This window comes from Rhinolophus hipposideros, assembly GCF_964194185.1.
Source record: "Rhinolophus hipposideros genome assembly, chromosome: 3".
Lineage (NCBI taxonomy): Eukaryota > Metazoa > Chordata > Mammalia > Chiroptera > Rhinolophidae > Rhinolophus > Rhinolophus hipposideros.
Genome location: NC_138049.1, coordinates 105,269,604 through 105,294,172, shown reverse-complemented (window position 1 = coordinate 105,294,172; position 24,569 = coordinate 105,269,604). Strand labels below are relative to the sequence as shown.

Below are 24,569 nucleotides of genomic sequence, written 5' to 3'. Positions count from 1 at the left end.
CCTTGGCCCCGCCCTCCAGGGCGGTAGCGTTTGCGCGAGTAACGAAAGAAAGGCAAGTCCCCGGCCAGGGCCAAAGAAACGGTGCACTTTCTGTTTCCAGTTTCGTTTCTCCATCTTGCCTAAAACTTCTCAAGTCCGGTCATTTTAGCAGAACGCCGCGTTAAACCTGTCTGAACTACCATTCCCGAAATGCATCAAAAGACAGCTTCCGGCACCATCTTTTCCCAGTGTTCTTTGTTTGCTTCCGGGTTTATGAAGACTGAAGGGAGAACGTGAGTGGGGCAGGGTTGGGTTTGAGGCGTTTGGGGTCTTGTTTCAACCAACACCCCCTGGGGTCTGGGTCAGGTCGGTATCCGGACGGGGAGCGGTTGTGGTGCCCCCGGAGGCTGCCTCTCTGGAGTGCTGTCATTTCCGCAGGCCAGGCCATTGAGGGGAGCTCGGGGACCTAACAGAGGTGAGACCCAGCGCCCCTTTCCCGCTCCTGCAGGCTTTCGTCTCCGCCATGGCTGAGCTGATTCAGAAGAAGCTACAGGGAGAAGTGGAGAAATATCAACAGCTACAGAAAGGTAAGGGAGCAAGGGCGGTGTGGTCTCGCCCCAATCCCTTCAGTCCCTCCGAACCCAAAGCCGTGCCACGGTCATGTTTTCTGCCCACCCGCTTCCCCGCGTGCAGCTGCTTGCCCACCTCAGTACCCTCCTTCCCTCCCTCGACCCGCCGCCCGCGCCCTCGTCGGCTTTCCCAGCTCCATTTGCCTCTGAGTAGGATTGTGGGGGTCGGGAGGCACATTTGCTGTCTCTGATCTCGTCTCTCCTCCCGCCCGCACTGCCCCCTCCCCCAGACTTGAGTAAATCCATGTCAGGGCGGCAGAAGCTTGAAGCACAGCTAACAGAGAATAATATCGTGAAGGAGGTGAGAGATGGGGATTTGCGGGGAGAAGAGGGGCCTGTACTGCCTGCAGTGATTCTGACAACCTGTGCCCCGCCCCTCCATCAGGAGCTGGCCCTGCTGGATGGGTCCAACGTGGTCTTTAAACTTCTGGGCCCCGTGCTGGTCAAACAGGAGCTGGGAGAGGCTCGAGCCACCGTGGGGAAGAGGCTGGACTATATCACAGCTGAAATGTGAGTCTCTGTCCCACCGCCCTGTGATTCACCTGACACCGCTGGAGTAGGGGTGTTGAGGAACCAGTGTAGAGGAACTCGCCAACGGAGCCTGGTTGTCCAGTTCCTCCAAACCCCGTCCCCGTCAATCCCACTTCCTCTCCTTCCCCTAGATGGCAAGTTTTCCACACATCTCTTTCTTGTCTTCAGCATACTCAGTAAGTCTCACTAATTTCTTGGGTGTTTTTTGTCTCTCTTGTCTCTTGTCAGTAAGCGATATGAATCCCAGCTCCGGGACCTGGAGCGGCAGTCAGAGCAACAGAGGGAGACCCTTGCCCAGCTGCAGCAGGAGTTCCAGCGGGCCCAGGCTGCAAAGGCAGGGGCTCCTGGGAAAGCCTGACCCCGTGGTGGGGGGAGGGCAGGGAAGGGACCGAGGCAGCTCTAGGGTCTATATTATAGCCAATAAAATGTGAAAACACCTGGCTGTTTTCTGACCAGCCACTTCTGTCACAATTATCTCCATCCATTCCCCCAGCCCCTTCCTCCTTACATATAAACCACCAGTTACTCCCTCAGGTCCAAATTCTTGCAACTAGAATCCCTGGCAGAGTAATGCACTCTTCTTTCTTGAGACTAAATTCTGAAATGTGTCAAACTTCATTTTTGTCTGTATGTAAAACCCTTAATTCTCCCTTATCATAGTTGGCATGCCCCTTTAGGAAACATGAGAAGGCCATTTACAATGCAACAATTGTTGGGAAGGTCAATTTAATTAAAGAACTCACATTCTCTAACCTGAGGACCCCCCCCAGGATGAAAGGTGGTGACCCTCCTTGCTATGATTTCTTATGCTCTAAATAGTACTGGCATCTCTCTTAGTTCTTTTTAGTGTCTCTGTTCCTAGAATTTGTTTGAAAGTAGCTTAGACTGATTTAAAATCCCAACACATGCTTTGTGATGTTGTTAAGTCCTCCAAGTTTGGACATTGCCCACAAAGTTATTCTTCCATTTCTCTGTCCTAAAATTGTTTCTTACAAATTTGCAGCCAGGGGACTGATTAACTGGGTGGCTAGTACTTGACATGCATCTGTGACAACCAAGGAGAAAAATATAAGAGCAAATAGAGGGACCAGGGATGGAGACGTTGCTAGGGAGGAATAAACCATTCTAAGGAAGCCGTTTTCACCAACGCCTCACTGTCAGCTCTTCATGGGGATAGAAAACATTGGGCCCCTTTGTGTTCCCTGGCATCTAAACTTCAGCCAGCCCCCCAACCCCACTCCCAGCAGCTAGTTCATATACACTGCAAAGACAGGAGTAGAATTCAGGTAGTGTTTTGGTTTATTATCTTAGTGTTGTCACAGTGACAGGAACCCCCAGAGTAGGAAAAGGAACTCCTACTAGAATCTACTTGCCATCCCTCTCCCTGGGGCTCAGGGCCTCTCAGTTTTTCTTCTCCCCCTACTTCTAGGCCTCCCCTTGGCCCTGGCATGCTAGGATGTGGCCAGGAATCAGAAGGTGGCCCATTTTTCCAACACTAGCCATGTGCTGCTTTCACGGAAAGTGGGGAGGTATACACAGGTATCCAATTTGATTGCCAAGATGATCAGTTCCCACAGGGCTGGATCTCTTGGCTGTCTGATAAGCCAGTGGCACTTCACTGCCCCAGGGTGGTTGGCCACCATTCTGGATTTCTTCCCAATGCAACATAACTGCCACCATTCAGCACAGCTACCCACGTCTGGTATGGCCACCAAGAGTTCTGTGAGCCAAGAGAGCTTCCTCCTCAGAACAGTGCCCGGGCAATCTTCCTCCCTGTGGCCTTGATCCTGGGAAAGGAGCCCCCTCCTCCCTCACTTGGGGGGGTTCCTGAGGCAGAGGGGCCAGTGGCAAGGCCCGATGAAGCAGTCGAGGCCCTTCGCCGCTGCCGCAGGAGGAAATCGTGTGACGCTCCGTCCATAGCGTAGAAGACATTGGCCGAGGCTGGGATGGTCAGCTCTGCAGGTTCAGAGAGCAGGTTTCAGGCACAAACAGTCGTTCCCGCAACCACCACCCAGATGTAGAAGCATTCCCAGTGGGGGGCACCAGTCTCCTCCCGAGTCAGCCTCTGACCTCGCTCTCCTGGTAGCAGCTGCACTAGCTCATACTCCGAAGCCACTGCAGAATCACGATTGTTTTTCTTAAGAACACGACTGATGACACTTGGAGCCTTGTCCTGGCTTGTCACCTGACAGGACAGGAGACCAAAAGAATACTAAATTGGCCATAATGACCTCTGCTTCCCATTCTTCCAACCCCAGCCCCTGATGCCCAACCAAAGTCACCCGTGTGCAACACTTTAGAGTGAACAGAGAAACCCAATATGGTGGCTCCCTGTACTCCACAGGCCAGCCCACATGGTACCCAGTGAAATAAGGCTGCTTCACTGTAGGGAAACTGCTATTCATCCTGAAAATCTATGGCCACCAAAAGTTCAAGGTGCATCAGCTAACGCAAAGTAGCCTTCAAAATAAAACATGGTTGCTAAAACCAAAGGTCAGAATTAAAACTAGAATCATCTCCCACTTGGCTGTTCAAACCTAAGACAACATCTATAGCCCCACAAGGCACCATCCTTCACTCCCACCTCCCAGCCCACAGCTCCCTCACCAAGATGCTCTTGTAGACACTGCCATCTTCCCCCAGCTCCATCTGGACTCGGATGATTCGACAGTCAGAAGCCCCTGGACCAGACCCCCCGCCCCCATATGCAGTCCCCTTGGAGGTCCCTTCTGCACCCCCACTGAGTGGGGAACCACAGGAGGCTGAGCGGCGGTGACCTCGAGAAGGCCTAGGGGAGGAAGCTGGGGGAGACAGGTGGCTGGGGCCAGCTGAACTGTGCAGGGAAGGAGAGCTTTCCAGGGCGGAGTCCAGGGATGAGACAGACGGCCACTTCATGTGCTGAGGACAAACAACACGGGGACTGGCATGAAGGCAGGGAGGGCAAGGAAGAAACATTCCCAGAATCAGGGTCAGTGTTGAGTCAGAGGTCAGGAGCAGAGCTCACCTGGGCCAGCCGGGTCAACAGAGGAGCAGGGGTTCCAGGTACCTCATCTCCCCCAACACTGGGCCGGTCCCAAGAGACAAGGGGGGTGGGACCCCCAACAGAGCCCAGAACCCTGGAGCGGCAGGAGATGGGGAGGGTCAGAGGAAGAAGGCAAGTCCCCAAGACACTACCCCCAAACCACCGACTGCCTCACTCTGTCCACTGCGAGATGACCAGTGTTGGCCGAAGCACTCGAGGGGCTGGAGAGTCACTGGTCCCAGGTGGTTCCACCTCACAGGACACTCGATGGCTAGGGGAAGGGACAATGAGCAGAGGTCAGGCTGTGACACACTGAGCCCCACAGCCTGCCCGAGCCCTAAAGCCCAAACCTCACCCAGCCAGTCACCTCTGGGCCTCTGTCAGTGGCCGGAGCCCCTGTAGCCACTGCTGGATATCGGGGTCGGGTCGGAGGTCATAGCCACGACATTCGTTCTGGAGCCGCCGCAGCTCAGAGAGGACAGCAAACTCCTAGGAAGTGGCCCTCAGACTATGTAGCCAAAATCCAGGGGCCCCTGGCTTGCCCTCCCTGTCCGTCCCCTTCCTGGGACATGGCTAGGGGTAGCTAGCATCTGGCCCAGGCAGTCTCCTCACCTTCCTTCGCTTGTCAAAGTTGATATATCCATTCTGCAAGGATAAGGGGGATTGGGTGAGAGTCCCAGCCCTCCCGAGAGCTACGCCCTCTTCCGGCACGTCTGCATCCAGCGCACACGTGACTGGGCCTCTCTGACTCCCCTGCCCCTTCCCCACCCCCTCCCATCTATCATTCCCTGAACACTCTACCCTACCTTCTTGATTGAGTATCTCAGGTAGAAATTATGTCCACTTTACAGATGAGAAAATTAGAGCTCAAACAGGATTACGAACCTGTCTAAGGTCCCAGTATTCATTTATTTGACAAACTGCATATATGCTTACATTTCAGGCATGTTCGAAGCACTTGCCAAATATTAATTCCCTTAACCTTCATAATAGCAGACTAATGTGGACCCTGTGGCTAGTTTCCCATTTATAAATCACTAAGGCACAACAAGATTCAGCAACGTGCCAAAGGAACAGAACCAAAACCCCGGCACTCTGGCTCAAGTCCCGGAGGGTCCTCAGTGCTCCTGCCTGCAGCCGCTTTCAGGTGGGAGTTCTGTGTGACCCCGAGGCCCATTTGTTCCGTCGCTGCACTGAACATACGAACACACACTCCACTCACCTCCAGCTCATCCTTGGAGGCTGCATCCAGCATCACCAGGTCTTTCAAGAAGGTGCCAAGGTAGGGAACCACACCCTGAGGTCGGAGGTCGGAGGTCAGAGTCAGACACCGCTGCCAGCGACCTGAGCGCGCTCCATCCCTCCACATTTTCCCAACCCATTGCCTCAGAAGACACAGAAAATTGTCCTCATCCCTCTGTGCCTTCCTTTTCTGTCCCTCAGACAGCACCCCACGCACACTCACTAGTCCTTCACAACCACCCCCAGGCACTCACCCCACCACGGGAGCCAGACTTCAGGGCCTTCTTGGAATTTGGCTCCGGGGAGGGCCGCACCTTCACCTCCTGGGGGTAACAGAACAAGGAGATGTGGGGGTGGGCGGGGGAGCAGGGATGGCTAGGAACACCAGGGAACGGGTCTCACCTGCAGGAGCAGCTCCCGGCTCTGGGAATAATTATCCTCCTCGGAGAAAATCTGGCAGAGGCTGGAGAACACCCTGAGGCTATCCCTGGGGAATGGAGGGCAGAAGGCATGAGGACAGGCCTGGCTCGGCACCCCCCTTTCCCAGCCCTCAACGCAGTCCAGCACGCCATGTTGCCCACCTGGCTGCTTCTCCCCAGGCTGCCCGAAGCCTGTGGATGGGGCTGGACTGCAGGGCTGACACAACAGCATAAACTGAAGAGAAGTTTCGGAGTAGACGGCACTCCTGTGAGGGTCACAGAGGGAGGCCGAAGCTGCAGGACCTCTCTCCACATCCTGGTCCCCGACAGGGCTAATCCTCTCTCTTACCTCTGCCACTCGGATCCACTTCTCCAGGAGCCGGGCCCTCTGGGGAGGACGGAGTGGCCGTGTGGTCACCTCCCCAGGCTCCTCTCCGGTTGAAGTAGCCCCCAGGACAGAGCTGACCACTGCCCCTGCCACCTTGTTGAACTGTGTGACAGTAGCTCGGACAGATGGGCAGAGGTGGGAATGTCCCGGCCGGTCTCTGTGACCCCACAGGCCCCCCAGGCACTGAGAGGGGATCAGATTAAGAAACAGCTCCTGTGGGGCAGAGGTCAGACGTTAAAGTTCATAGACAAGAGAGGTCAGCCTTCCAATATTAGGGGTGTGAAGCTCTCAGGTAGCCAAGGAACCAGAGGGGCGCAGGGTTTGAAGGGTAACAACCAAGGGGAAAAGGGGAAAAGTCAAAACTGGGTGGATGGAGGAGGCTGGGAACTGGATCAGGAAGGGTTGAAAGCAAGGAAAGGAGCTGGAGTCAGGGAAAGGTTAGGAAAGGGGCAGGGGGCTTGGGGGTCAGGGTCTCACCGCATCTAGCAGGGTCAGCTGTTCGGCCAAGTGGTCAGCGAGGAACACCAGGACATCCGTGGGGTCAGCAGGGGGATCGCCGGGGAGGGCCAGGGGCTTAGGAAGGTCGGGGGTCTGGGGGTCCACCCGGAACCGGAGGTTGCGGATGAGGTCAGCGCTGCCCCCCCCAACACCCTCCCCTGCTGCATACCCTGTCCGAAGCAAGAAGCTCTCAAGCCGGTCAAGCTGACCCTTGACCTCAGAGCCAAAATCCTCAGGGTGAGAGGCCAGCCAGGTTGACAACACAGAGATGGCTACCCTGGGAGAAAAGGAATCACCCAGGGGTCAGATATCAAGCTGCAGCTCAGGCAGAGGGGCCTGTGAGGTTAAGAATCAGGGGTCACTCACCCTTTTGTCCTCTCTAGTTCATCAGTAGGATGAACTTCAAGGGCTTCCAGCCTGGGGTGGGAGAGAGATTCTATCTGTCTAGTTTTTCCAAACCCCCAGTGGCTTTGACTACTTTGGTGGGACATTCTGGCTTTAGAAAGTCCAGACACCTCTGTGACCCTTGGTCCCTCTGATTCCTGACCTGTCAGCTATAAGCCCTAGGAGGGCAGGAGTGGAGGTGAAGGCCCGGTGGGTGGCCAGGAAGGTTGCAGTGAAGGTCACGTCAGCCCCTGACGTCCGGGCATCCAGCAGGTGTCTGACCAGAGCCTCCAGAGTGCCAGCTCGGAGCTTTCGGGAGGAACGCGGAGGAGGTGTTGGGGCCTGGAGGAAACAGAGGTCAGTCACTATCCCTTTCTTCAACTCTGCCCCTAGATCTCTAGGGAAACCCCCTTCTAGGAGACAATCCAGGCTCATTGTATTATTAAAATTCAGAGAGGGCCAAAGACTTGACCTAAGTCACACCGCCGAGTCCAGGTCTCCAGACCTCCAACCTAGCACTTTGGCCTAAAAGTTGGCCATTTTGGGGTTGATGGGTCAGAGGTGAGAAGCCAAAGTTATGATCTCACCAAGGGATCAAGAGGCCGATACTGGCGGCTTGTGACAGTAAAGATGGCACCATCCTCCTTCTCATCCCAGATAGACACAGGGGCCTGCAGAAATAAGGAAGGGGAGGTCAGATCCGCCCACACTACCTCCCACTGCCCCCAGCCCTCTCCCCCAGGCCCTACTCCTCCCTCTGTACCCCTCACCTGTGGCGGAAGGGGACAGTACCAGCGAGTGCGAGGGGTGGGGGGGGCTGGTGACCCCAGGTCTCCCCCACTGGGGCTCAGACAGCCCCACCCAAGCCGCCTCAGGGCCCGGTGGAGTAGAGGGGGTTGCAGTGGAGGGGTGGGTGGAAAGCAGAAACCCTGATCCTGGAGACTACTGTAGCCCCTTCCCCCCAGAGCTGAACCCCAACCCAGCAGAGAAGCAGAGAGGGAAGCGACAGACAGAAAGCTTGAGGCAGAGACCTTGAGAAGCTGAAACTTCAGTCACAGGCACAGCCGCATGCTCCGCCCTCCCCAGAAGGAACTGGAAAGCCCAGAGAGTTAGTCCTTCCCCTTAGCCCCTTCCCCTGGTCCCTGGTCCTTGGAGACCCCCTCAAGGTGGCGGCTCCGATGCCAGTACAGGAAAGAGAAGGGGAAGTGGGGAAGATGTGTGTGTGTGGTGGTGGTGTGGGGGGGGGGGGGGTGTAGACTCTGAGAGTCACGTGGCTCCAGCCCCTCCCCCAGCCGATCCCGAAAAACCAGCCCTGCCAGTCACCCTGCCCTCACCCAGCCCTTGGACCCTAGAGCCCAGGGCCTCCGGGCCCCAAATCCAACTTCTGGCCCTTCCTGAGGCCCCAAATCCTGCTCCTGGCCACCACTATTCGTCCGGGAGGAAAGCAGGTGACCATCCTCGCTCAGCCTGGGACCGTCCCTCCAAGATCCAAGAACCTTGGCTTCCCACCTCCACCCAGCGCCCGGAGGGAGAGGAGGAGGGGTCACGAAATCGAAGGGTTCCCTCCCCAATCCCAGAGTCAGAGGAGCCGGTTACTGTGGAAACAAACCCCTCCCCGCCAAACAAAAACAAGAGACCAAGACACAAAGCCCAGAGAGGAAGGCACACTCAGGCCCTGGTGGAGAGGACCGGAGACCCGCGGGACAGCCAGCCAGACGCTCCTGGTAGTAACAGGGCAGGTTCCTGCGGGCAGGTCCTGAGTCACACTGCCACAAAGAACCCCAGAAACGCCAGGACTCCCCGCAGCCGGGGGAAAGGCAGACACCAGCAAGAGAAGCGGAAATAACTGAGTCAGGGGGAAAGAGAGGCAGGGACACAGACACGGAAAGGTGGAGTCCCCGAAATACATCCCCCAACCTCCCACCACCTGCAGCTCACCTCGTCTTCTTCCTCCTCCTCCTCCTCCTCCTGTCCCTCGCACACTCCTCGGCCACCTGGGTCCCCACCTTCTTCGGGGTCTCGGCTCCGGAAGCTGCTCAGCACGACTCCCCCGGGGGGGCTCGGGTCCCAAAGCAGCCGCAGAGGCCGCGGGAGCATGGCCGAGGGGAGTCAGCAGGGTCGGGCCATGGGGGCGCCTGGGGAGAGAAAGGAGGGGGGGCGGGTGGAGAGGCAGGTGGGCGCCCGGGAGTCGGGAGGGACGCGGGTAGTTGTCTAGATAACGAGTCCTGCAGGGAGGCGGGGGCAGCAACACAGGGGTGAAATATGGGGGGCCCTAGTGCATTTGGGGGATGAAGGGGTCACGAGTACGGGAACGAACGGGCAGGGTCACAAGGTGCTCTGGCTCTGACCTGCTCGGGAGGGGTGGGGGCAGCGCGCGGGTCCCGGGCAGCTGTTCCTGTCGGTCTCCAGCCCCCGACCGAGTCCCCAGACCGAGTCCCCTCCCCGGCTTTTCCGCACCCCCTTGGACCCCCCCGCCAGGCTCCCGGGCCCTCCCGCCCTTTCCGCTCCCCCCAACGTCCGCCCGCTCCGAGAGCAGGAGCCAAAAAGGGAAGGAAGTGAGGACAGGAGCCAGGCCCACGGACTAGGGGAGTGCTGGACGCCCAGGGGCCAGGGGCCGGGACCCAGGAGCCCGGGTCCCCAGCTCCGCTGTCCTCCGGCCCCACTGACTCGGGGATCCTGGAGCCCACGTCGCCCCGACTGAATTGGGATAAAGATTCTAGTCTCCAGCTCCGGGGGAGGACAGGAGAATTTGACATTCCCCTCCCCCCACACAAGACTAAAACTCCCGCGGTACGCGTTTTAGCGGGGAAGGACCCAGTTACTCCACCCCGCGGGGTTACACACCCCACCCCACCCACGCGCGTATCGGCCCGAAATCCACTCCGGGTTTTGCGGAGAGCCGTCGGGACCCGCCCTCCCGCTAGGAGAGGGGGCGGAGCAGGAAGCCGCTACATCCGGTTCCAGAGTGGGCGCGCGGCGGCTTCCGGCGCTGGAGGCTGCGATCTCCGCTCCCTGGGTCGCCCGGGAAAGCTTAGTGCTAGCGGGCGTCCGACCCCAAACTGTTTCGCAGGGGGATTGGGTTTCGCCGGGAGGTCGGGGAAATTGGAAGGGACCAGAGGTGATTGGTGGAGTCATTGTGCTTGGAAAGGGGAGCCTGGGGTAGAAATGAGACACCGTTGGAAGCACTGGAACACAACTTTATTCCCATCGGATTAAGCCCGCTCCCCCTGTCGGTCTGGCCCACGGTCCTGCCCCTCGAAGGCCCCTCCGTCGAGCCGCCGCTTCCTTCGTCCTGCACTTATTTGACCCTACGTCTGTTTTTGAATTTTGAGGACCAAAAAAATTCTGTAATTTCTTACACTGAGCGCCCTCCAGTGGGCGCTAGGCGCACTGCGGGCGCGGGGGGCAGCAGGGGACAGACAGGTTCTTGCCTTCGAGGAGCTGCGAGTCCACGAGGGGAGACGGGCTTTAACAACGACTCGCGCGATCACTTAAATACAACCGTGGTAACCGCACAAGAGGGACACGCGGGGGTCTGAGGGGAATGACGAGGCTGGCCTGGTTTGGAGCCCAGGCAGAGCGAGGGCGAACCCGGCAGAAGGAGCAGAGTTCTGGGACCCAAAGGGAGGGAGGGAGGGAGGCCACTGGAGGAGAGGAATAGCGGTCCGCGTGATGAGCATTGAGAGGGGTTGAAGAGGTAAAGCAGTGGCTCCGTCGTCGGAAATGCATATTCCAAGAGCAAGAATGGATTTGGCCTGTAGAGCACCGGTTCTTCCAGTGTGGGCCCTGGCCCAGAGGTCCCTGAGACTATTTCACTAGGAATACAAAGTTAAGTCTTTTCGTAACACTGCTAAGATGTTATTTGCCTTTTTCACGCCCATTCTCTTAAAAGCGTACAGTGAAGTTTTCCAGAAGGTACATGTGTATTGACATCACCCTCACAGCTAGTGGAAGGTGTGCGTGTGTATTCTGCTTTAAACGTTTCTTAGTTTTAAGTTCTAGTATGATAGTTTATAACCCACATAAGCAAAATCTCTTTAGAGTCCTTGATTTTTAAGATGTCCTGAGATCAAAAATTTTGAGAACCACTGCCCTAGAACTCTTAAGAACGTGAATGCTATAGATTTGGGTCTTGGGGGGAAAAAAGCATTCCAGCTGTTCAGTGGAGAGAGATGGGAAGGAGCAGAAGCAGGTGATGGCATACTGGGGGGGAGGGGGGCTACTACAGTAGCTCAGGCCAGAGATGATGGTGGCTCCCCAACGTGGTGTCGAGTACCCTCACTGTACTTTCTGGAAAATAAGTAAAAATAGGTGAGGAATTTGAGGTTTTAGAAAGCTTGGTGAAGTGCTCATGGTTAATCCGAAATAAAGGAACCATCATAGGTACAGAGGGTGGGAGAAGAATGGGGCTAACATTTTCTGTGTTATCTGCCTGGCAGACTGGTGAGGTTTTTTGCTCCTGCATCTTCCAAAGGAGATACACTATTTCCTTTCATCCTCCCAACAGCCCTCTTAGGGCTCCACTGTCCAGTGCTGCAGCTACCACCCTCATGTGTCTATTGAGTATTTGAAATGTGGCCAGTCAGAAGTGCTGACAATGTAAAATAAACACCTGTTTTTGAAGACTTAGGAAAAAACAATAGAACTTCTTATATTGATTACATGCTGAAATGGTATTTTGGGTATATTAGATGAAATAAAGTATATTAAATTTACTTGTTTCTTTTTTACCTTTCAGGACGAAAAAGAGGTTCTACGGAAAGTAACCTCCCAGGGTGATCTGATCATAATAAGCTCCTAACTGGGCAGGTAGTGGGTAGTCACGGCCCAGGTTCATAACTTCTTTAGTAAAAGATTTATCTTTGCCCTCCAGTGGGCGATAGGCGCACTGCAAGGCGCACATCTAGGTTAACACACCTTTGAAATAAGCTGTAACCACCCTTAAGAGAGCAAATAATTTTTACTGTCCTGTAATCCAATTCCCACCTTGCTTTCTCCCACCTTCTTGTAACCTTCCTTAAGTTCCCTAAGGTACATAAAAGAAGCTGCAAACTCATTCTGTGGAGCATTTGAGATCTTGCTTCCCTGTAACTGTTGTCAGTTTGGGTTCAAATAAACATAAAAATTCTCTACAGGTTTGGACGTTTCTTTCGTCAACACCTTTTGAATGTGACTACTAGATTATTTAAATTTACAGATGTGGTTGCATTACATTTCTATTGGACAGTGCTGTTATCCCTATACCCAAGGAATCTGAGGCATTGGTTAAGTAGCATATTCAAGGCAGCAGGGTTTAACCCAGGTCTGTGTGAATTCCAAGTCTAGGTTCTGCCCACCATGCCACCAGCCTCCCTTCATGGGTGAGGAGTTGGGGGAAGGGCATGAAATGAGAAGGGAAAGATAAGGCTAAGGTGAAGCGCTGTTACCTTCTTTGACTCCTTGGAAGCAGACAGGTAGGCAGCTGTGGAGAGAGATGGAAAGAGATGAGATGGGGAGCGGTAGGGCAGGATGGGTGTCGGGCTTCTGGGAGTAGGCAGGGAGTGTCTGTAGGTGGAGGGGGCGGGGCTCACTCACCTGCCCAGCCCAGTGCCTTGAGGAGCCCCAGGAGCAGAAAAGCAGACAGGAAGAGGCCTACACCATCCTCCAGGGAGGGTCCAGAGAGACCTGGAGGGTAGGAGGGGCAAGAGTGAGTTCTGGAGTATCTTCTCAGGTACCCTCCACCCCCCTTCTCAATCCTGGCTCTTACCTGCCACTTCCAGGGTGATTTCAGCACTGCGCCCCAAGGCAGGCAGGCTGGGGTGGTGGACACGACAGGCATAGCGTGCCCCATGCTGTGCAGAGGTGACCGGGGGCAGCTGCAGGTGCCCGAAGAGACTGACAGAGCCATCGGAGTGTTGGCGCAAGGCTGAGAGCCAACTCTTCCCCTGCGCCTTCTGAAAGCTGCCCTCTGGGCTACCTCGGAGCTCCCACTCCACTTCCAGGCCCTCGGAGGGGTAGAAATGGGACACGAGGCAGAGCAACTCTGGGGGTGCTTCCCCGGGGACAGCCCATACAAGAGGTGTTGGCATCAGGGATACTTTGGGGGGCTCTGGGAAGAGAGTAGGAAAAGAGCATGGGGTGAATCAATCCACATTGTCCTCCCTCAGAGACTCTGTTTGTCCTTTAGCTTCTCCAAAACTGAAGAGGGTCTGGGTTTCTTCTCTCAGGAGGGGGAACCCACTATCTCCCCACTGGTGTATCACAGGAATCTTCATGCCAGAGCCTCAGTTCTCAGGGATCCCTATTCCCTCAGATTTGAGAACCTCCGTCCCAAAACCCCTCAGATTCCCAGGGATCCTCCATCCATTGTCCTTCTGACTCCCAGACACCCAAACCTATCTCCCCCCACTCACCCAACATCCTCTTCTCCACCATCCCTCCCCTGTCACGGTGTCTCTATAATGGCAGTGCCCACCCTCTACCCGTGGGGACCCGTGTCCCCCAACTCACTCTGCACAGCAAGCTCCAGGGTGACCTGCCCTTGCAGGTATGGCAGGTGTATGGTGGCCAGATAGGCGCCCTCCTGGAAGGGCCTCACTGCAGGCAGCCAGAGGGTCCCATTTCCAGTCCATGGACCCCATGGCTCATTATCATCCCAAGCAGCAAATGCCACTGCCCCATCTCGGGCAGTTGGCATTTGCCCATCCAGCCCAGGAGTTGCAGCCAAGAGCAGGTGCCCCTTACCCTGGTGCTGGTGTCGCCACTCCAGCCCAAAGGGAGGGGGACCGGGGACCAGAGACATAGTGGCCTCTGGAGTGGGGGGCATGTAGGCAAAGCTCAAATCCAGCAGAGCGTCTTTTCCCAGTTGGACTCGAGTGGTGGGGGTGTGGGTGAGGACAGTCAGCACAACTGGGGAAAATAGGGAGAGCAGGGGGTGGGAGGGGTATGAAGGAAAGAAAGGAGAAAAAAACAGAAATGGAGTTACAGGGAGGACTCAAGTCCAATGTACCCACCCCTCAGAGGACACCTCCTTTCTGAGACTCACCATCTCTCAGCCCTCCCTGCAAACTGCCTGTTCTAGGACTGGGTGGGGCCAGTGTAACTGAGGCTGAGCAGAAAGGTCTAGAGGTCATGGAGCCCTTGCAGGTAAAGCCCTTGCAGACTGCTCTGAACACAGCCCGCTTGAGCTCTGGGGACAGCGAGATGTGAGTGCACTTCTGCCACAGCCCAAACCAGTCTGGTCTCCATGCACCAGCCTTACAGGAGCTAGGCTTTCTTGGTTTGTTGGTGAGGACGAAGACTCTGATTGTTGGTCCTACGATGCCATGCAGGGTATTTCCTGACCCTGAACGGTTCTGGCTCTGGCCTAGACCTGAACACAGACCTCTATGCTGTAATGAGGCAACGTCGCCTGGAGCCTGGCTGCCCGGGGTAATCCCAGCTCTGAAGCTATTTATGTGGCCCTGGGCCAGTTGCTTCACTTTTCCATGGTTCCACTTCCTAATCTCCTAAAGATAACAATGATGATGCCCTGTTTCCCCAAAAATAAGACCTAGCCAGACAATCAGCTCTAATGCATCTTCTGGAGCAAAAATTGATATAAGACTGGGTCTTATATTCTAGTAAACACAGTGATAGTATCTATTTCATGGGGTTGTAGTGAGAGTTAAATTATTTAATCCCTTTTGCTACCCAGATTTATTCAGTTCCTGGTTCTAGATAACAAAGACACCTACATATGAAAGGCACTTAGAACAGTACCTGAAACACAGTAAGTCTACAAAAGCTTTTGCTATGATTACACCTAAGTGCCTGCCCAACTCGATAGCATCTCTACAATACCCCCCACCTGTTCCAAAGCCCATCCTTCCTGCCTTGGTGAATGAACACCACCCGTCCCCCAGACACTAAAGGCGAACACTTGGAGTCCCAAGACTCCTTCCTCTAATTCATTCATTCAGCTAATATTTATTGAACACTTAGGATGTTTAAAGTAGAGGACAGACTAGTGAACAAGATGGGCAGTGCCTGCCCTCAGATTGCTTACAGGTTAATATGGGAGACAGATGAGTAAATTGTCGACTATAACATGCTATGTGCTAGCCCCACCAGGTCCTGATAGATCTCACATGTTTCCAACTCAAGTTCTCATCAATGTACATTTGGACAATTACAACGGCCCCCTCTCTGGTCTCCCCATCCTCAGTCTCTTTCTCCTTCAATTCATCCCTCACACTGTAGCCAGTATGGCTACAAGTCTGATCCAGTCACTTGCCTATTTAAAAATCCCAGCTACCTTGGAAACCAGCAGTTCAAGGAGCTAGATGTCTGTCCTTGGGCAAGTTACCTAACTGCTCTGCGTCTCAGACTTTTTCATGTGTAACATGGGGATAATATCAGTATGTAATTCCTATGGTTGCTGAGAAGAATAAGTGAGATTATGCCTATAAAGTGCTTAGAACAGGACCTGGCATATAGAAAATGCTTGATAAATGTTAGCTGTTACTATTTTCATTACTATCATCATCATCATCATCATCGACTGGATATCTTGGGAAAATCGTTGAATCTATATTTTCCTCATTAGTCCAATGATCTGGTCCTTGCCTACCTTTTGTAAGGATAAGTAACGGGCCGGCCCAGTGGCTCAGGCGGTTGGAGCGCTGTGCTCCTAACCGGAAGGTCGCAGGTTCCATTCCCACATGGGCCAGTGAGCTGCGCCCTCTACAGCTAAGATTGTGAACAACAGCTCCCCCTGGAGCTGGGCTGCCGTGGGCTGCCGTGGGCTGCCGTGGGCTGCCGTGGGCTGCCGTGGGCTGCCGTGGGCTGCCGTGGGCTGCCGTGGGCTGCCGTGGGCTGCCGTGGGCTGCCGTGGGCTGCCGTGGGCTGCCGTGGGCTGCCGTGAACAGCCGGTGACCGACTGCATCAACCGGAAGGAGCGCAAGGCTCATAACACCAGCATGGGCGCGGGGAGCTGTGTCCTACACAACTAGACTGAGAAACAACGGCTTGAACTGGAATAAAAAAATGGGGGAGGTGGAAAACGGGGTGGGGGGTAAGAATCAAGTAAAATAACAGGCTCTTTGGAAAAATGTGTGCTTACACACACACAAAAATAACTTCTGATGGTTCATGAATGAAGGCCAGCTTTCAGGGTAATTGATAACTTAACTCCCAACCCACCTTTCCAGACTTCTCTTGCACCCTAAGAACAAGCTACATAGAATTCCTTTCCTGGCAGAAACTAATCAATGGGCATTTCTTTGCTTTGGTTATAAGGTTCCTCCAGTTTCAATGTCCCTCCCCATTTCCTCCCAAACATCTAAATACTCCATGTCCTTCAAGGTCAGCTCCACTGTTACTGCCTTCCCAAAATATCTGGGTCCTCCAGGTGGAAGCAATATTTTTTTTCTCTTGTGATCACGTGTATTGATTTTTAATCCTAGTTTCTGAGGCGTACAAAGTTAAACTTTTTTCAACACCATGGATTGTTTTTGTTCATTAGAGTAAAAAAAATAGGCAATGTCACTTAGTTTATCACAATAAGCAAAACCTAGAGGTTTTAGTTTACCCCTTAAGTTAACAGTGCTCTTTTAGTATGGGTTATTGAAGCAACTTTAGACCTGAAGCCCACAAACTGGACACCATAAAAATACAAGTGTAAATACAGCAGGGCCAGAATAGTAAGGAAATTTCTATCCATTTTTGCAGCTTGTATTATATAGGTTTTTGCTTCTCTGTTAAAAAAAAAAAGTGAATGATAGCAACTATTATAAAGTATTACTGAAAAATATTTAAACTCAAATCTAGTCAAGCCGCTACAAATTTATAAGAAATACAGAGGAAAAAGAACAAGGGAAATGACTCAGTGAGGAAACAACTGGACAAATATAGAACATGGGAAATTCTATAGAACAAATAACAAATCAATAGCATTGGGGAGGGCAATTATATAATAAAAGAGATTTAAGAGACAAAACTTTCATGGTCTGTGATCTCCCCATTTCCCAAATTCACATATTGACGCCTTAATCCACAATGTGACTATATTTGGAGACGGGCTGTGAGGAGGTAAGAAAGGTTAAATGAAGCCATAAAGGCAGGGTCCTAATCTGATAGAGCTGGTGCCCTTATAAGAAAAGAAACACTAGAGCTGTCTGTCTTTCCTCCTGTGAGGACACAAACATAAGGGGAGAGCTCTCATTGGACACCAAACCTGCCAGCACCTTGATCTGGGATATGATCTTGGACCTCTAGTCTCCAGAACTATGAGAAAATAAATGTCTGTTGTTTAAGCGACCCAGTCTATGATATTTTGTTATGGCAGTGCAAGCAAATACAACAACCAAATATAATATATGGACCTGGTTTTGATTCTGATTTGAATCAAATAAACTGCAAATAAACTGTAAAATAACATCATTGAGACAACTGGAAAATTTTTAATAAGGGTTGCAAATTAATATTAAAGAATTATTGTTTGTTTTGTTAGGTATGATAATGGTATTGGGTTTTTTTTAAGTCCTTATTTAATTAAGATACTTTCTGAATTACTTAGTAAAATAATATGATGCCTGGGATCTTCTTTAAAACACTTCAAAAAAAAAAAGGAAAGAAGGTTGTGGGGAGGTGAAACAATTTTGTAAAATGCAATAACTATACAAGTGGGTGATAGGTAAATGGGGGTCCATTACATTATTCTCTCTCCTTCAGTGTATCTTTGAAACTTTCCATAAGTGTTTTACAAGAATGATAAGAATTAAATATCATACACATAAAGTATGTTAATAAGGTATATTTGTTAACATTTTCGAGTATTTGATAAATAATGTATAAATGTATATTAACAAAATTATCAATGATCTGTGACCCTGCAAAGATTCTATTTTTAATTTTACGTTAGAAATGCTTGAAGCATTACGCAGAAATGCTTGAAAAGGAACATTGAGCATCGCAGCTAGTTTTTAATACCCAGTGGTCTATGACATGCAAAGTCCTGGGCACACCCCAGACTGCAACTTTTTTCAGGGCCCAAGTGTCTTTCTACTCTACAATTATCCATGACAAATAGGCCAAGAACCTTCTTGAGAGCAGGATCTACATCTGATCACTTTTGTGATCCTTAAGGGGCCCAAGGGCCATCCCAGAGATTCTGGTTTAACTTGCCCGAAGTGGGACCCAGGTTTCAGTATATTTTAGAAACTTCCAAGAGGATTCTTATTTGCAGCCTGGACTGAGAACTACTGAGCCCTATTTGTTCTTGATGCTAATAAATATTTATTGATTCAGTGAATAAATTAACAACCTATCTCCCTTGATAGTCACGACAACGGAAAGGCAGATGGGGAATATCATCTACATTTTACAGTTGAAAAAACAGACTCAGAGAGAAAAGGACATTCTTACCCCCACCTCGGTGAAGCCAGTAGCCTCCAGAGAGAGCTACTGTACCGAAAGGCAGTTTGCTTCTGACCCTGCCCAGGGTGGGGTGTGGGGAGTAAGAACGAAGGTGTAGGCAGAGGTTAGTATTGCGGGATGGGTACTGAGTCCGTTTCCCTGGTCTCGCGGGTGATTCTCGCTCAGTGAGCAGGGTGTCACGGAGGAGGTACTGGGGAGGGGAGGGTGCATGGTTAGACGGGTTTACTTAATGGTCAGGCTGTGTTGTTTACATAAAAATCTCACAAAACTGAGGGAAGCTGAGTACTCCACTCATATCCTCCCACCCTCCTCTGCGAGCAGGGTGAGCTCCCAGATATACCTATCAGATCTTCCTCATTCTTGGTTTGTCCGCCCCCTCCCTCCCGGAGACCCAGCCCAGCCAATTGCCGGACCCCTGGGTCTCAAACCGTGTTGCCTGATGCAATAAGGGGTCCTTGAAAAGGGGGCCATCTGGTCTCCCGCTGTATCCCTTTCGCCCACTCGAGGGCACCATTTGGTGACCACAGAGTCAGCGGATCCCCACGCGCCATAGGGCACGGGCTGTCAGGAAGGTCAACGCACTAGAGCACAAGGGCTTTGCTTTGCTGGCGGCCGCAGCCCTGGACATGGGGCAGGTGTGGCTCGGTCTGGTTTTGACACAGGGTGAACCGCAAAGGAAGAGGTGCCTAGTAAGACACAGATCTGGGAGGAGAGAAGAACAAAGTTCCTGCTTCTGAGCCCCTCCCAACAGCGCTGCCTCACAACTTTCTCAAGGTCTGGTGTCTGGAAACCCCGCCTCTCTCCAAAGCTCCGCCTTTAGAAACACCACGAAGCCCCACCCTTAAACCTCCCGGTGGTTTTTTAAAACTGGTCAAGGGCCAGAAGAAGCGGTAGAAGTGGCTTGTTTCCTTTTAGTCAAGTCCACTCGCTTTACAAATAAGGAAACTGAACTCCGATTGGGGAAAAGACTCGCTCAAGTCCACAGAGCAGTCGCCGGTTGATCGTGACTCTTAGAATCCTCCCATTCGTTTCCACTCCTCCTCCCCAGCTACCTGTTGCCATGGTGATGGGTGCAGTTTCCGGCTGAGGCTCGGACTGCGGTCGCAGGAGGCTGGAAACGCCGAGGACCGGGCTGGACATGCTGACCATAAGCCAAGTCCCGTCCAGGGAACGCGGGCAATTCTGCTCTGGGGACAGGCCCTTGGCCCAATTCGCCGACGCGGGGAGCGGGACGTAGCGGCTCATCTCGCAGTGTGGTGCGGGGGCGCTCCGGGGATACCGCCGGAAGGCAGCCTGGAGGGCGCCCGCGGGGTCTGCAAGTACGGAGAAGGGGTTGCAGCTGTAGAGTCACTGCCGACAGAGGGGTGGGAAGGGCAGCGTCCAGGGAATTTCAAATGCACAGGCTACCAGTAGGGAGAAATTTGGAGGTAATCCAGACTCCTTTTACAGAGGAGGAAACCGAGGCCCGAGGTCCCTGCGCGACCTAACGAGGAGAACGTTTCGGTGGAGGCGACTGACTTGGGGGTGAGTCCGGGAAGACTCACCATGCACTTTGAGGTAGAGCTCGGGGTCGAGGTCCGGCCGGGGAGGTAGTCTCCCTGGGCCCTGACGCAGCAGCAGTGCAGCGGGTCTCTTGGACAGGCGGCCCCCGCCTGCGTCCTCCACGAGCCAGCACTCTATCACCGCGGGTCCCGCCGAGACGGTGGTCCCCAGGCCTGGGGGAGAGGGGCGCGAGTGAGGAGGCGGCTTGGAAGTCAGGTGACCCGATCCTCTCCCCATGCGCGCCGGCAGTGGGCGCGGACCCGGTCCCCTCCCCGCGCTTCCCCCGTTCTGTGCCCGGGCATGGAGTCGCGGGGTTCGCTCACCCAAAGCCAGGGCGAGGAGTAGGAACAGGGCCTTCATGGCGCCGCGATCTCCTCAGCCCCGAAGCCTCCTCTTCCTGCTTTCACTTTTACTTGCTCGAAACGAGGCCAGCAGGAGGGGCCGAGGAAATCCCCGCTCTGGTTAGGTGAGGGCGCGCAGGAGGCAGGTGCTTCCCCCACGGGTGGGGAAGGGATCCCGGAACACCCACTGCAGTTCTGGTCTGCGGACTCAGTCGGCCGGGACCACCCAGCACCGCCGAGTCCCAGAGCGCTCGCCAGGCTCCCCCGCCCGTCTCCTCCCGCTGGAATCCGCTCATTCGAGAACCATTACTCCGCCTTCCCCCACCTGTGCCGGGTCCCCAGCAAACACATAGGGGTTGTCGTGAAGCCAAGTGAAATGACCAATAAATATTTTAATCACCATTTAAAAAAAATAAGATTTAAAATAAAAACCTTGTACTCCTACGACTTACTGCCTCCCCGTCTCCGCTCCCTCCCCCAAGAGAATAGAGTTGAGGGCCCCAAGAACGGGGGAGAGGTTTCAGGGTAGAAAGAAGGGGCACATCCCGGGGGAGGAGCGAAGGGGGTTCTAGGACTAGGACGGGGCTCAAAGGCCTGGTCCCCACAACGACACAAACACAGACTTCAGGTACAGACTACATCACCTGACCCTTGACCCTGTGACTCCAGAATGCTCCACAGGCTCCCTCTCCCTCCCCCCACCACATGCGCCCTCCTCTGGAGCTGGGGCTTCCGTGGACCCATCTGAGGGAAAGGAAGGGTTTAGTTCCGGGGACACTTTAAGGGGGAGGGACTGAGGCGTAGAAAGGGGTGGTCGACGGCGCAATGTGTTTCGCCTTCCAGAATATATACAAGTCCATAGATACAAGGAAGACGGTAGCTGTGGTGGGAGATGACCTAGGGGCCACAGCGCCCTGACTCGTGCTCCCTATGTCCTCTTCCCTGAAAGCCACCTCAGCAACCCCTTCAGGTTGCTCCTCCGCCGCCACTGAAGCCCATCTCCGCTTTGTGGGCGCTGGGTGGGGACCAGCCCGGACGGCTGGAGGGAGGCACGGCCCCACTCGCCTTGTCGCCGTTGCCCCCGCCCACCCCGCCCACCCCGGGGGACTCTCTCTTGATTGGCACGAATGTTCCGGTGGGACCCCCGGGTCCGGGTCCGGGTCCGGGTCCGCCCCCGCCCAGGCGGTGCCTGCGCTCACAGTGTCCTCGGTGGCGCATGAAGCTGTCTCGCCACATGAACTTCTTAGCGCAGATGCCACACTCGTAGGGTTTGAGGCCTGTGTGCGTCTTCATGTGCTCGGTCAGGTGGTGCTTCATCTTGAACTTTTTGTTGCACACGGGGCAGTCAAAGGGCCGCAGGTTGAGGTGCATGTTCACATGACGATCTCGCATGCTCTTGTGGGAGAAGGCCTTCCCGCAGTGGCACAGAAAGATCTTATTCCCATCCCCGCTGCCTGTTCCTCCAGGGGTCCCCACAGAGCCACCCTGCATGCCCAGGCCCCCTGCAGATGTGCCCCCCAGGGCCACTGCCCCGTGTTCAGCTTGGTTCCCTGGTGGCTGGCCTGGAGCCTGTGAAGAGGAGGAGGATGAAGACGAAGGGAAGACTAGGATCTGGTTGCCCTGCATGTCCACAGGAAGCAGGGGCCGGGGTGGGTGGGAAGGGGCATAGGAGGAAGGGGTTGGCCCCCCTGACTCATCAAGCCCTGCCCCAGGACCCCCACCCTCATATGGGCCAAAGTCATTGGAGGACTCACAGAAATTGACCTGCTCCTCTCCCTTGTCTGGAGGCTCACTCAGGGTCCGGACATCGCTTATGCTAAGGGTAGACGCAGGTCCTCCTCCGGCTGGAACCCCAGAGCCACCCCCTAGCTCTTCATCTTCATCATCCTCACAGGTCAACACCAGGTCTTCCTCCTCCTCGTCCTCTTCCAGATCTTGGTCTTGGGGAACCAGGGACACTGGTGCTGGGCAGTTTCTACCCTGCTTCACATATACCCAGTGTTTCTGTGGCATGATGCTGGGGGGTGCGTAGGTGGGCCGCCGGAGCCCAGACCCAGGGACCACTGCACCCCTCCCGTCCCCACCGTCATCACACAGTTCATCTGCCTCCAGCAGCAGCTTCCCAGAGGTAGCGCCCCCACTTCCAACCACAGGGGCTGGGAATACAGGGCCACCTCCTCGACGTTCCCCACTGCCCACTGCAGAAGCTGCAAAAGCCTCTTGGGAGGAAGAGGACAAGTCAGTGGACTCTCGGGGGCTGAAGTAGTTGCTGCTGCTGGGGGACTGATTCTCACTGGCCCTACTGGAGGCATGAGAACGCACAGAGCCCATGGTGGCGGGGGCCACGGTGCCCCCACTCCCTGATGGGACGCCAGCACCAGGGACAGTGACTGAGGTGGCTGCAGCAGTGGTGATGGTGGCACTGGTGGCCGAGGCCCGGCCTTCACGAAGGAGTTCAGTGCATTTATCCACAATGTGCCACATCTGGAGCACAGAACCCACTGTGAGGAAGTTGACAATGTCAGCAGCAGCCATGCTGAGGCGGCCAGTATAAGCTGAAGCCAAGACAGTCTCGAAGGCGCCTGGGTCCATGACACTGGGCAGCGAGATGGAGGTCATGCCCTTGAGCAGAACCTGGTCGTGGAAGTAAGGGGAGGAGGCAGCCAGGACAGCACGATGAGCCCTGAACTCCCGGCCCTGCACTCGGATGGACACGTCGCAGAGCTGGCCCTGTAGCCGCTGCTGATTGAGGGATTCCAGGAGGGCACTGGTTACCTCCGGGAAAGACACATGTACCACTGCAGCTGCAGGCAGGGGTAGTGGGGGCGGGGCCAGCGTCAGAGGCAGGGGGACAGCTGCCCCACTTGGAGACAGAGGAGATGGCTCCATGGTGTGGAGGGAGGGGGTACCCCCCCAGCCACAGGAGCAAGGGAAGGAGGGCGGCCGGGGGGGTCTCTGGGAAGAAAAAAAGAGAAGAATGATAACATCTCATAATGAAACAGCCCTTTACAGTTTAAAAACACGTTCACACCCATTGTCTGACTAACTCCCCACAATACTGTGACGGACATATTCCTCTGAACTCCATCTGACAGATGAGAAAGCTGAGGCTAAGAAAGATTGAGATTATTTATCATCAAGAAGCCAGCAAGCGCCAGCCCCAGCAAACACAGGTGTCCTGACTCCAAATGTAGTGCTCTTCCCTTGGAGATTAGAGGAATAGCTGTTCTTCGGGAGTAGGGTGCCTCTCCGGGGAATTTCCCATTTGTCTGAGGGCCTGACTCTCCAAAATTTACATTTTTGGTGTTTTGCACCTTTTTCGTGGGAGGGGGCAGGTCTGCTCTGGTACGGAAAACCACCCTCTCCCCAAATCCCTTTAGGCTAGGCCCCTCGGCTCTCTAGGCCCCCTTTTGCCCCCCGCTTATCTCCAGCCTAGTCCCCGTCAAGACCCGCCCCAGCCCCTTTTGGCCCCGCCCCATTTCAAGACCCGCCCCCTGTGGCATCTCCGGCTCCGCCTCTTGTCTACCCCCGCCCACACCGGACCCCGCCCCCCTCTGCTCCGCCCCAAGAGCTACTTCGACCTCCTCTCCCACCCGGAAGGTGCCCCCCAACCCCGCGCGTCCCCGCTTACCGGGCCGCGCGCCCCCGGGCCCCCCCCGCCCCTCACTCGGCCGCTAGAGCCGCAGCCCGGGCCCCTCCCGCCGCCATCTTGCGCCGACTCCCTCCACCCTCCGCCTCCGCTCCGCCTACCGCCCCTCCGGCTTTAAAGGCACAGGCGGGCACCCCGCCCGTTCCGCTGGGCAATACTCTGCCGACTCGGCCACTTCTCCTTTAAAGAACAGTCGCCTCGTTCCACGTTAAAGGTACCAGGTCTCTTCCGCCGCTGAGGACTCAGGACTTGGTTTGGCCGAAGCACTCATTCCCCTTTAATTCTGTAAGCCTGCCTCTTCCCACTGGCGAAGGGTCTCGGCCTAGGAGCTGTGGCCAACAGCGGGTTTGTGGGCTCTAACCGCCCTAGTCTCCCAGCTTCTGACAGTCCCCGACACCCCGCCCCCTTCCTCTGGGCCTGGATTGGCCGAATAACCTTGAGTCGGCCCCGATTGGCCTTTTTACTCCTACCGCTCCGAGGGAGAACGAAAAGCGCGTTCAGGAGGCTGGAGCACTTTTTGGTAGCGCCTGGCGGAGGGCAAGGGGAAA

General features: G+C 54.6%; 4 protein-coding genes and 1 long non-coding RNA gene across 9 annotated transcripts; 2 read left to right on the top strand and 3 right to left on the bottom strand.

Annotated features, from left to right (window-relative positions):
- Positions 1–10: 10 nt before the first annotated feature.
- On the top strand, positions 11–2,284 carry PFDN6 (prefoldin subunit 6). Of its 3 annotated transcripts, none has more exons than XM_081032482.1 (5): positions 11–272; positions 488–566; positions 839–909; positions 994–1,118; positions 1,368–2,284. In XM_081032482.1, exons 2-5 carry the CDS (start codon positions 503–505, stop codon positions 1,495–1,497), a joined length of 390 nt encoding a protein of 129 aa, XP_080888608.1. In that variant the 5' UTR covers positions 11–272; positions 488–502; the 3' UTR covers positions 1,498–2,284. The 3 variants fall into 3 exon arrangements, with proteins under 3 accessions (XP_080888608.1, XP_080888609.1, XP_080888610.1); XM_081032483.1 differs by having other exon boundaries at positions 246–272; positions 418–566; positions 1,368–2,281; XM_081032484.1 differs by having other exon boundaries at positions 262–345; positions 1,368–1,601.
- A 131-nt stretch (positions 2,285–2,415) lies between these two features.
- On the bottom strand, positions 2,416–9,948 carry RGL2 (ral guanine nucleotide dissociation stimulator like 2). Its single transcript, XM_081032468.1, has 18 exons — positions 9,441–9,948; positions 9,031–9,227; positions 7,680–7,763; positions 7,256–7,434; positions 7,075–7,125; positions 6,688–6,985; positions 6,172–6,423; positions 5,985–6,088; positions 5,806–5,890; positions 5,658–5,726; positions 5,384–5,458; positions 4,774–4,806; positions 4,529–4,650; positions 4,337–4,432; positions 4,144–4,255; positions 3,747–4,037; positions 3,210–3,324; positions 2,416–3,095 (listed from the first exon to the last, which is right to left on the bottom strand). Exons 2-18 carry the CDS (start codon positions 9,187–9,189, stop codon positions 2,884–2,886), a joined length of 2,337 nt encoding a protein of 778 aa, XP_080888594.1. The 5' UTR covers positions 9,190–9,227; positions 9,441–9,948; the 3' UTR covers positions 2,416–2,883.
- A 322-nt stretch (positions 9,949–10,270) lies between these two features.
- On the bottom strand, positions 10,271–21,071 carry TAPBP (TAP binding protein). Of its 2 annotated transcripts, XM_081032438.1 has the most exons (8): positions 20,355–21,071; positions 20,034–20,204; positions 19,542–19,802; positions 13,582–13,980; positions 12,839–13,180; positions 12,667–12,756; positions 12,519–12,553; positions 10,271–11,382 (listed from the first exon to the last, which is right to left on the bottom strand). In XM_081032438.1, exons 1-8 carry the CDS (start codon positions 20,389–20,391, stop codon positions 11,371–11,373), a joined length of 1,347 nt encoding a protein of 448 aa, XP_080888564.1. In that variant the 5' UTR covers positions 20,392–21,071; the 3' UTR covers positions 10,271–11,370. The 2 variants fall into 2 exon arrangements, with proteins under 2 accessions (XP_080888564.1, XP_080888565.1); XM_081032439.1 differs by lacking the exon at positions 13,582–13,980 and having other exon boundaries at positions 20,355–20,695.
- Positions 19,540–20,819, top strand: LOC308490362. Its single transcript, XR_013992198.1, has 2 exons — positions 19,540–19,808; positions 19,939–20,819. It is a non-coding gene; the product is annotated as an uncharacterized lncRNA (long non-coding RNA).
- Positions 20,748–24,395, bottom strand: ZBTB22 (zinc finger and BTB domain containing 22). Of its 2 annotated transcripts, none has more exons than XM_081032419.1 (2): positions 24,123–24,395; positions 20,748–23,327 (listed from the first exon to the last, which is right to left on the bottom strand). In XM_081032419.1, exon 2 carries the CDS (start codon positions 23,259–23,261, stop codon positions 21,339–21,341), a length of 1,923 nt encoding a protein of 640 aa, XP_080888545.1. In that variant the 5' UTR covers positions 23,262–23,327; positions 24,123–24,395; the 3' UTR covers positions 20,748–21,338. The 2 variants fall into 2 exon arrangements, with proteins under 2 accessions (XP_080888545.1, XP_080888544.1); XM_081032418.1 differs by lacking the exon at positions 24,123–24,395 and adding an exon at positions 24,004–24,072.
- Positions 24,396–24,569: the final 174 nt, after the last annotated feature.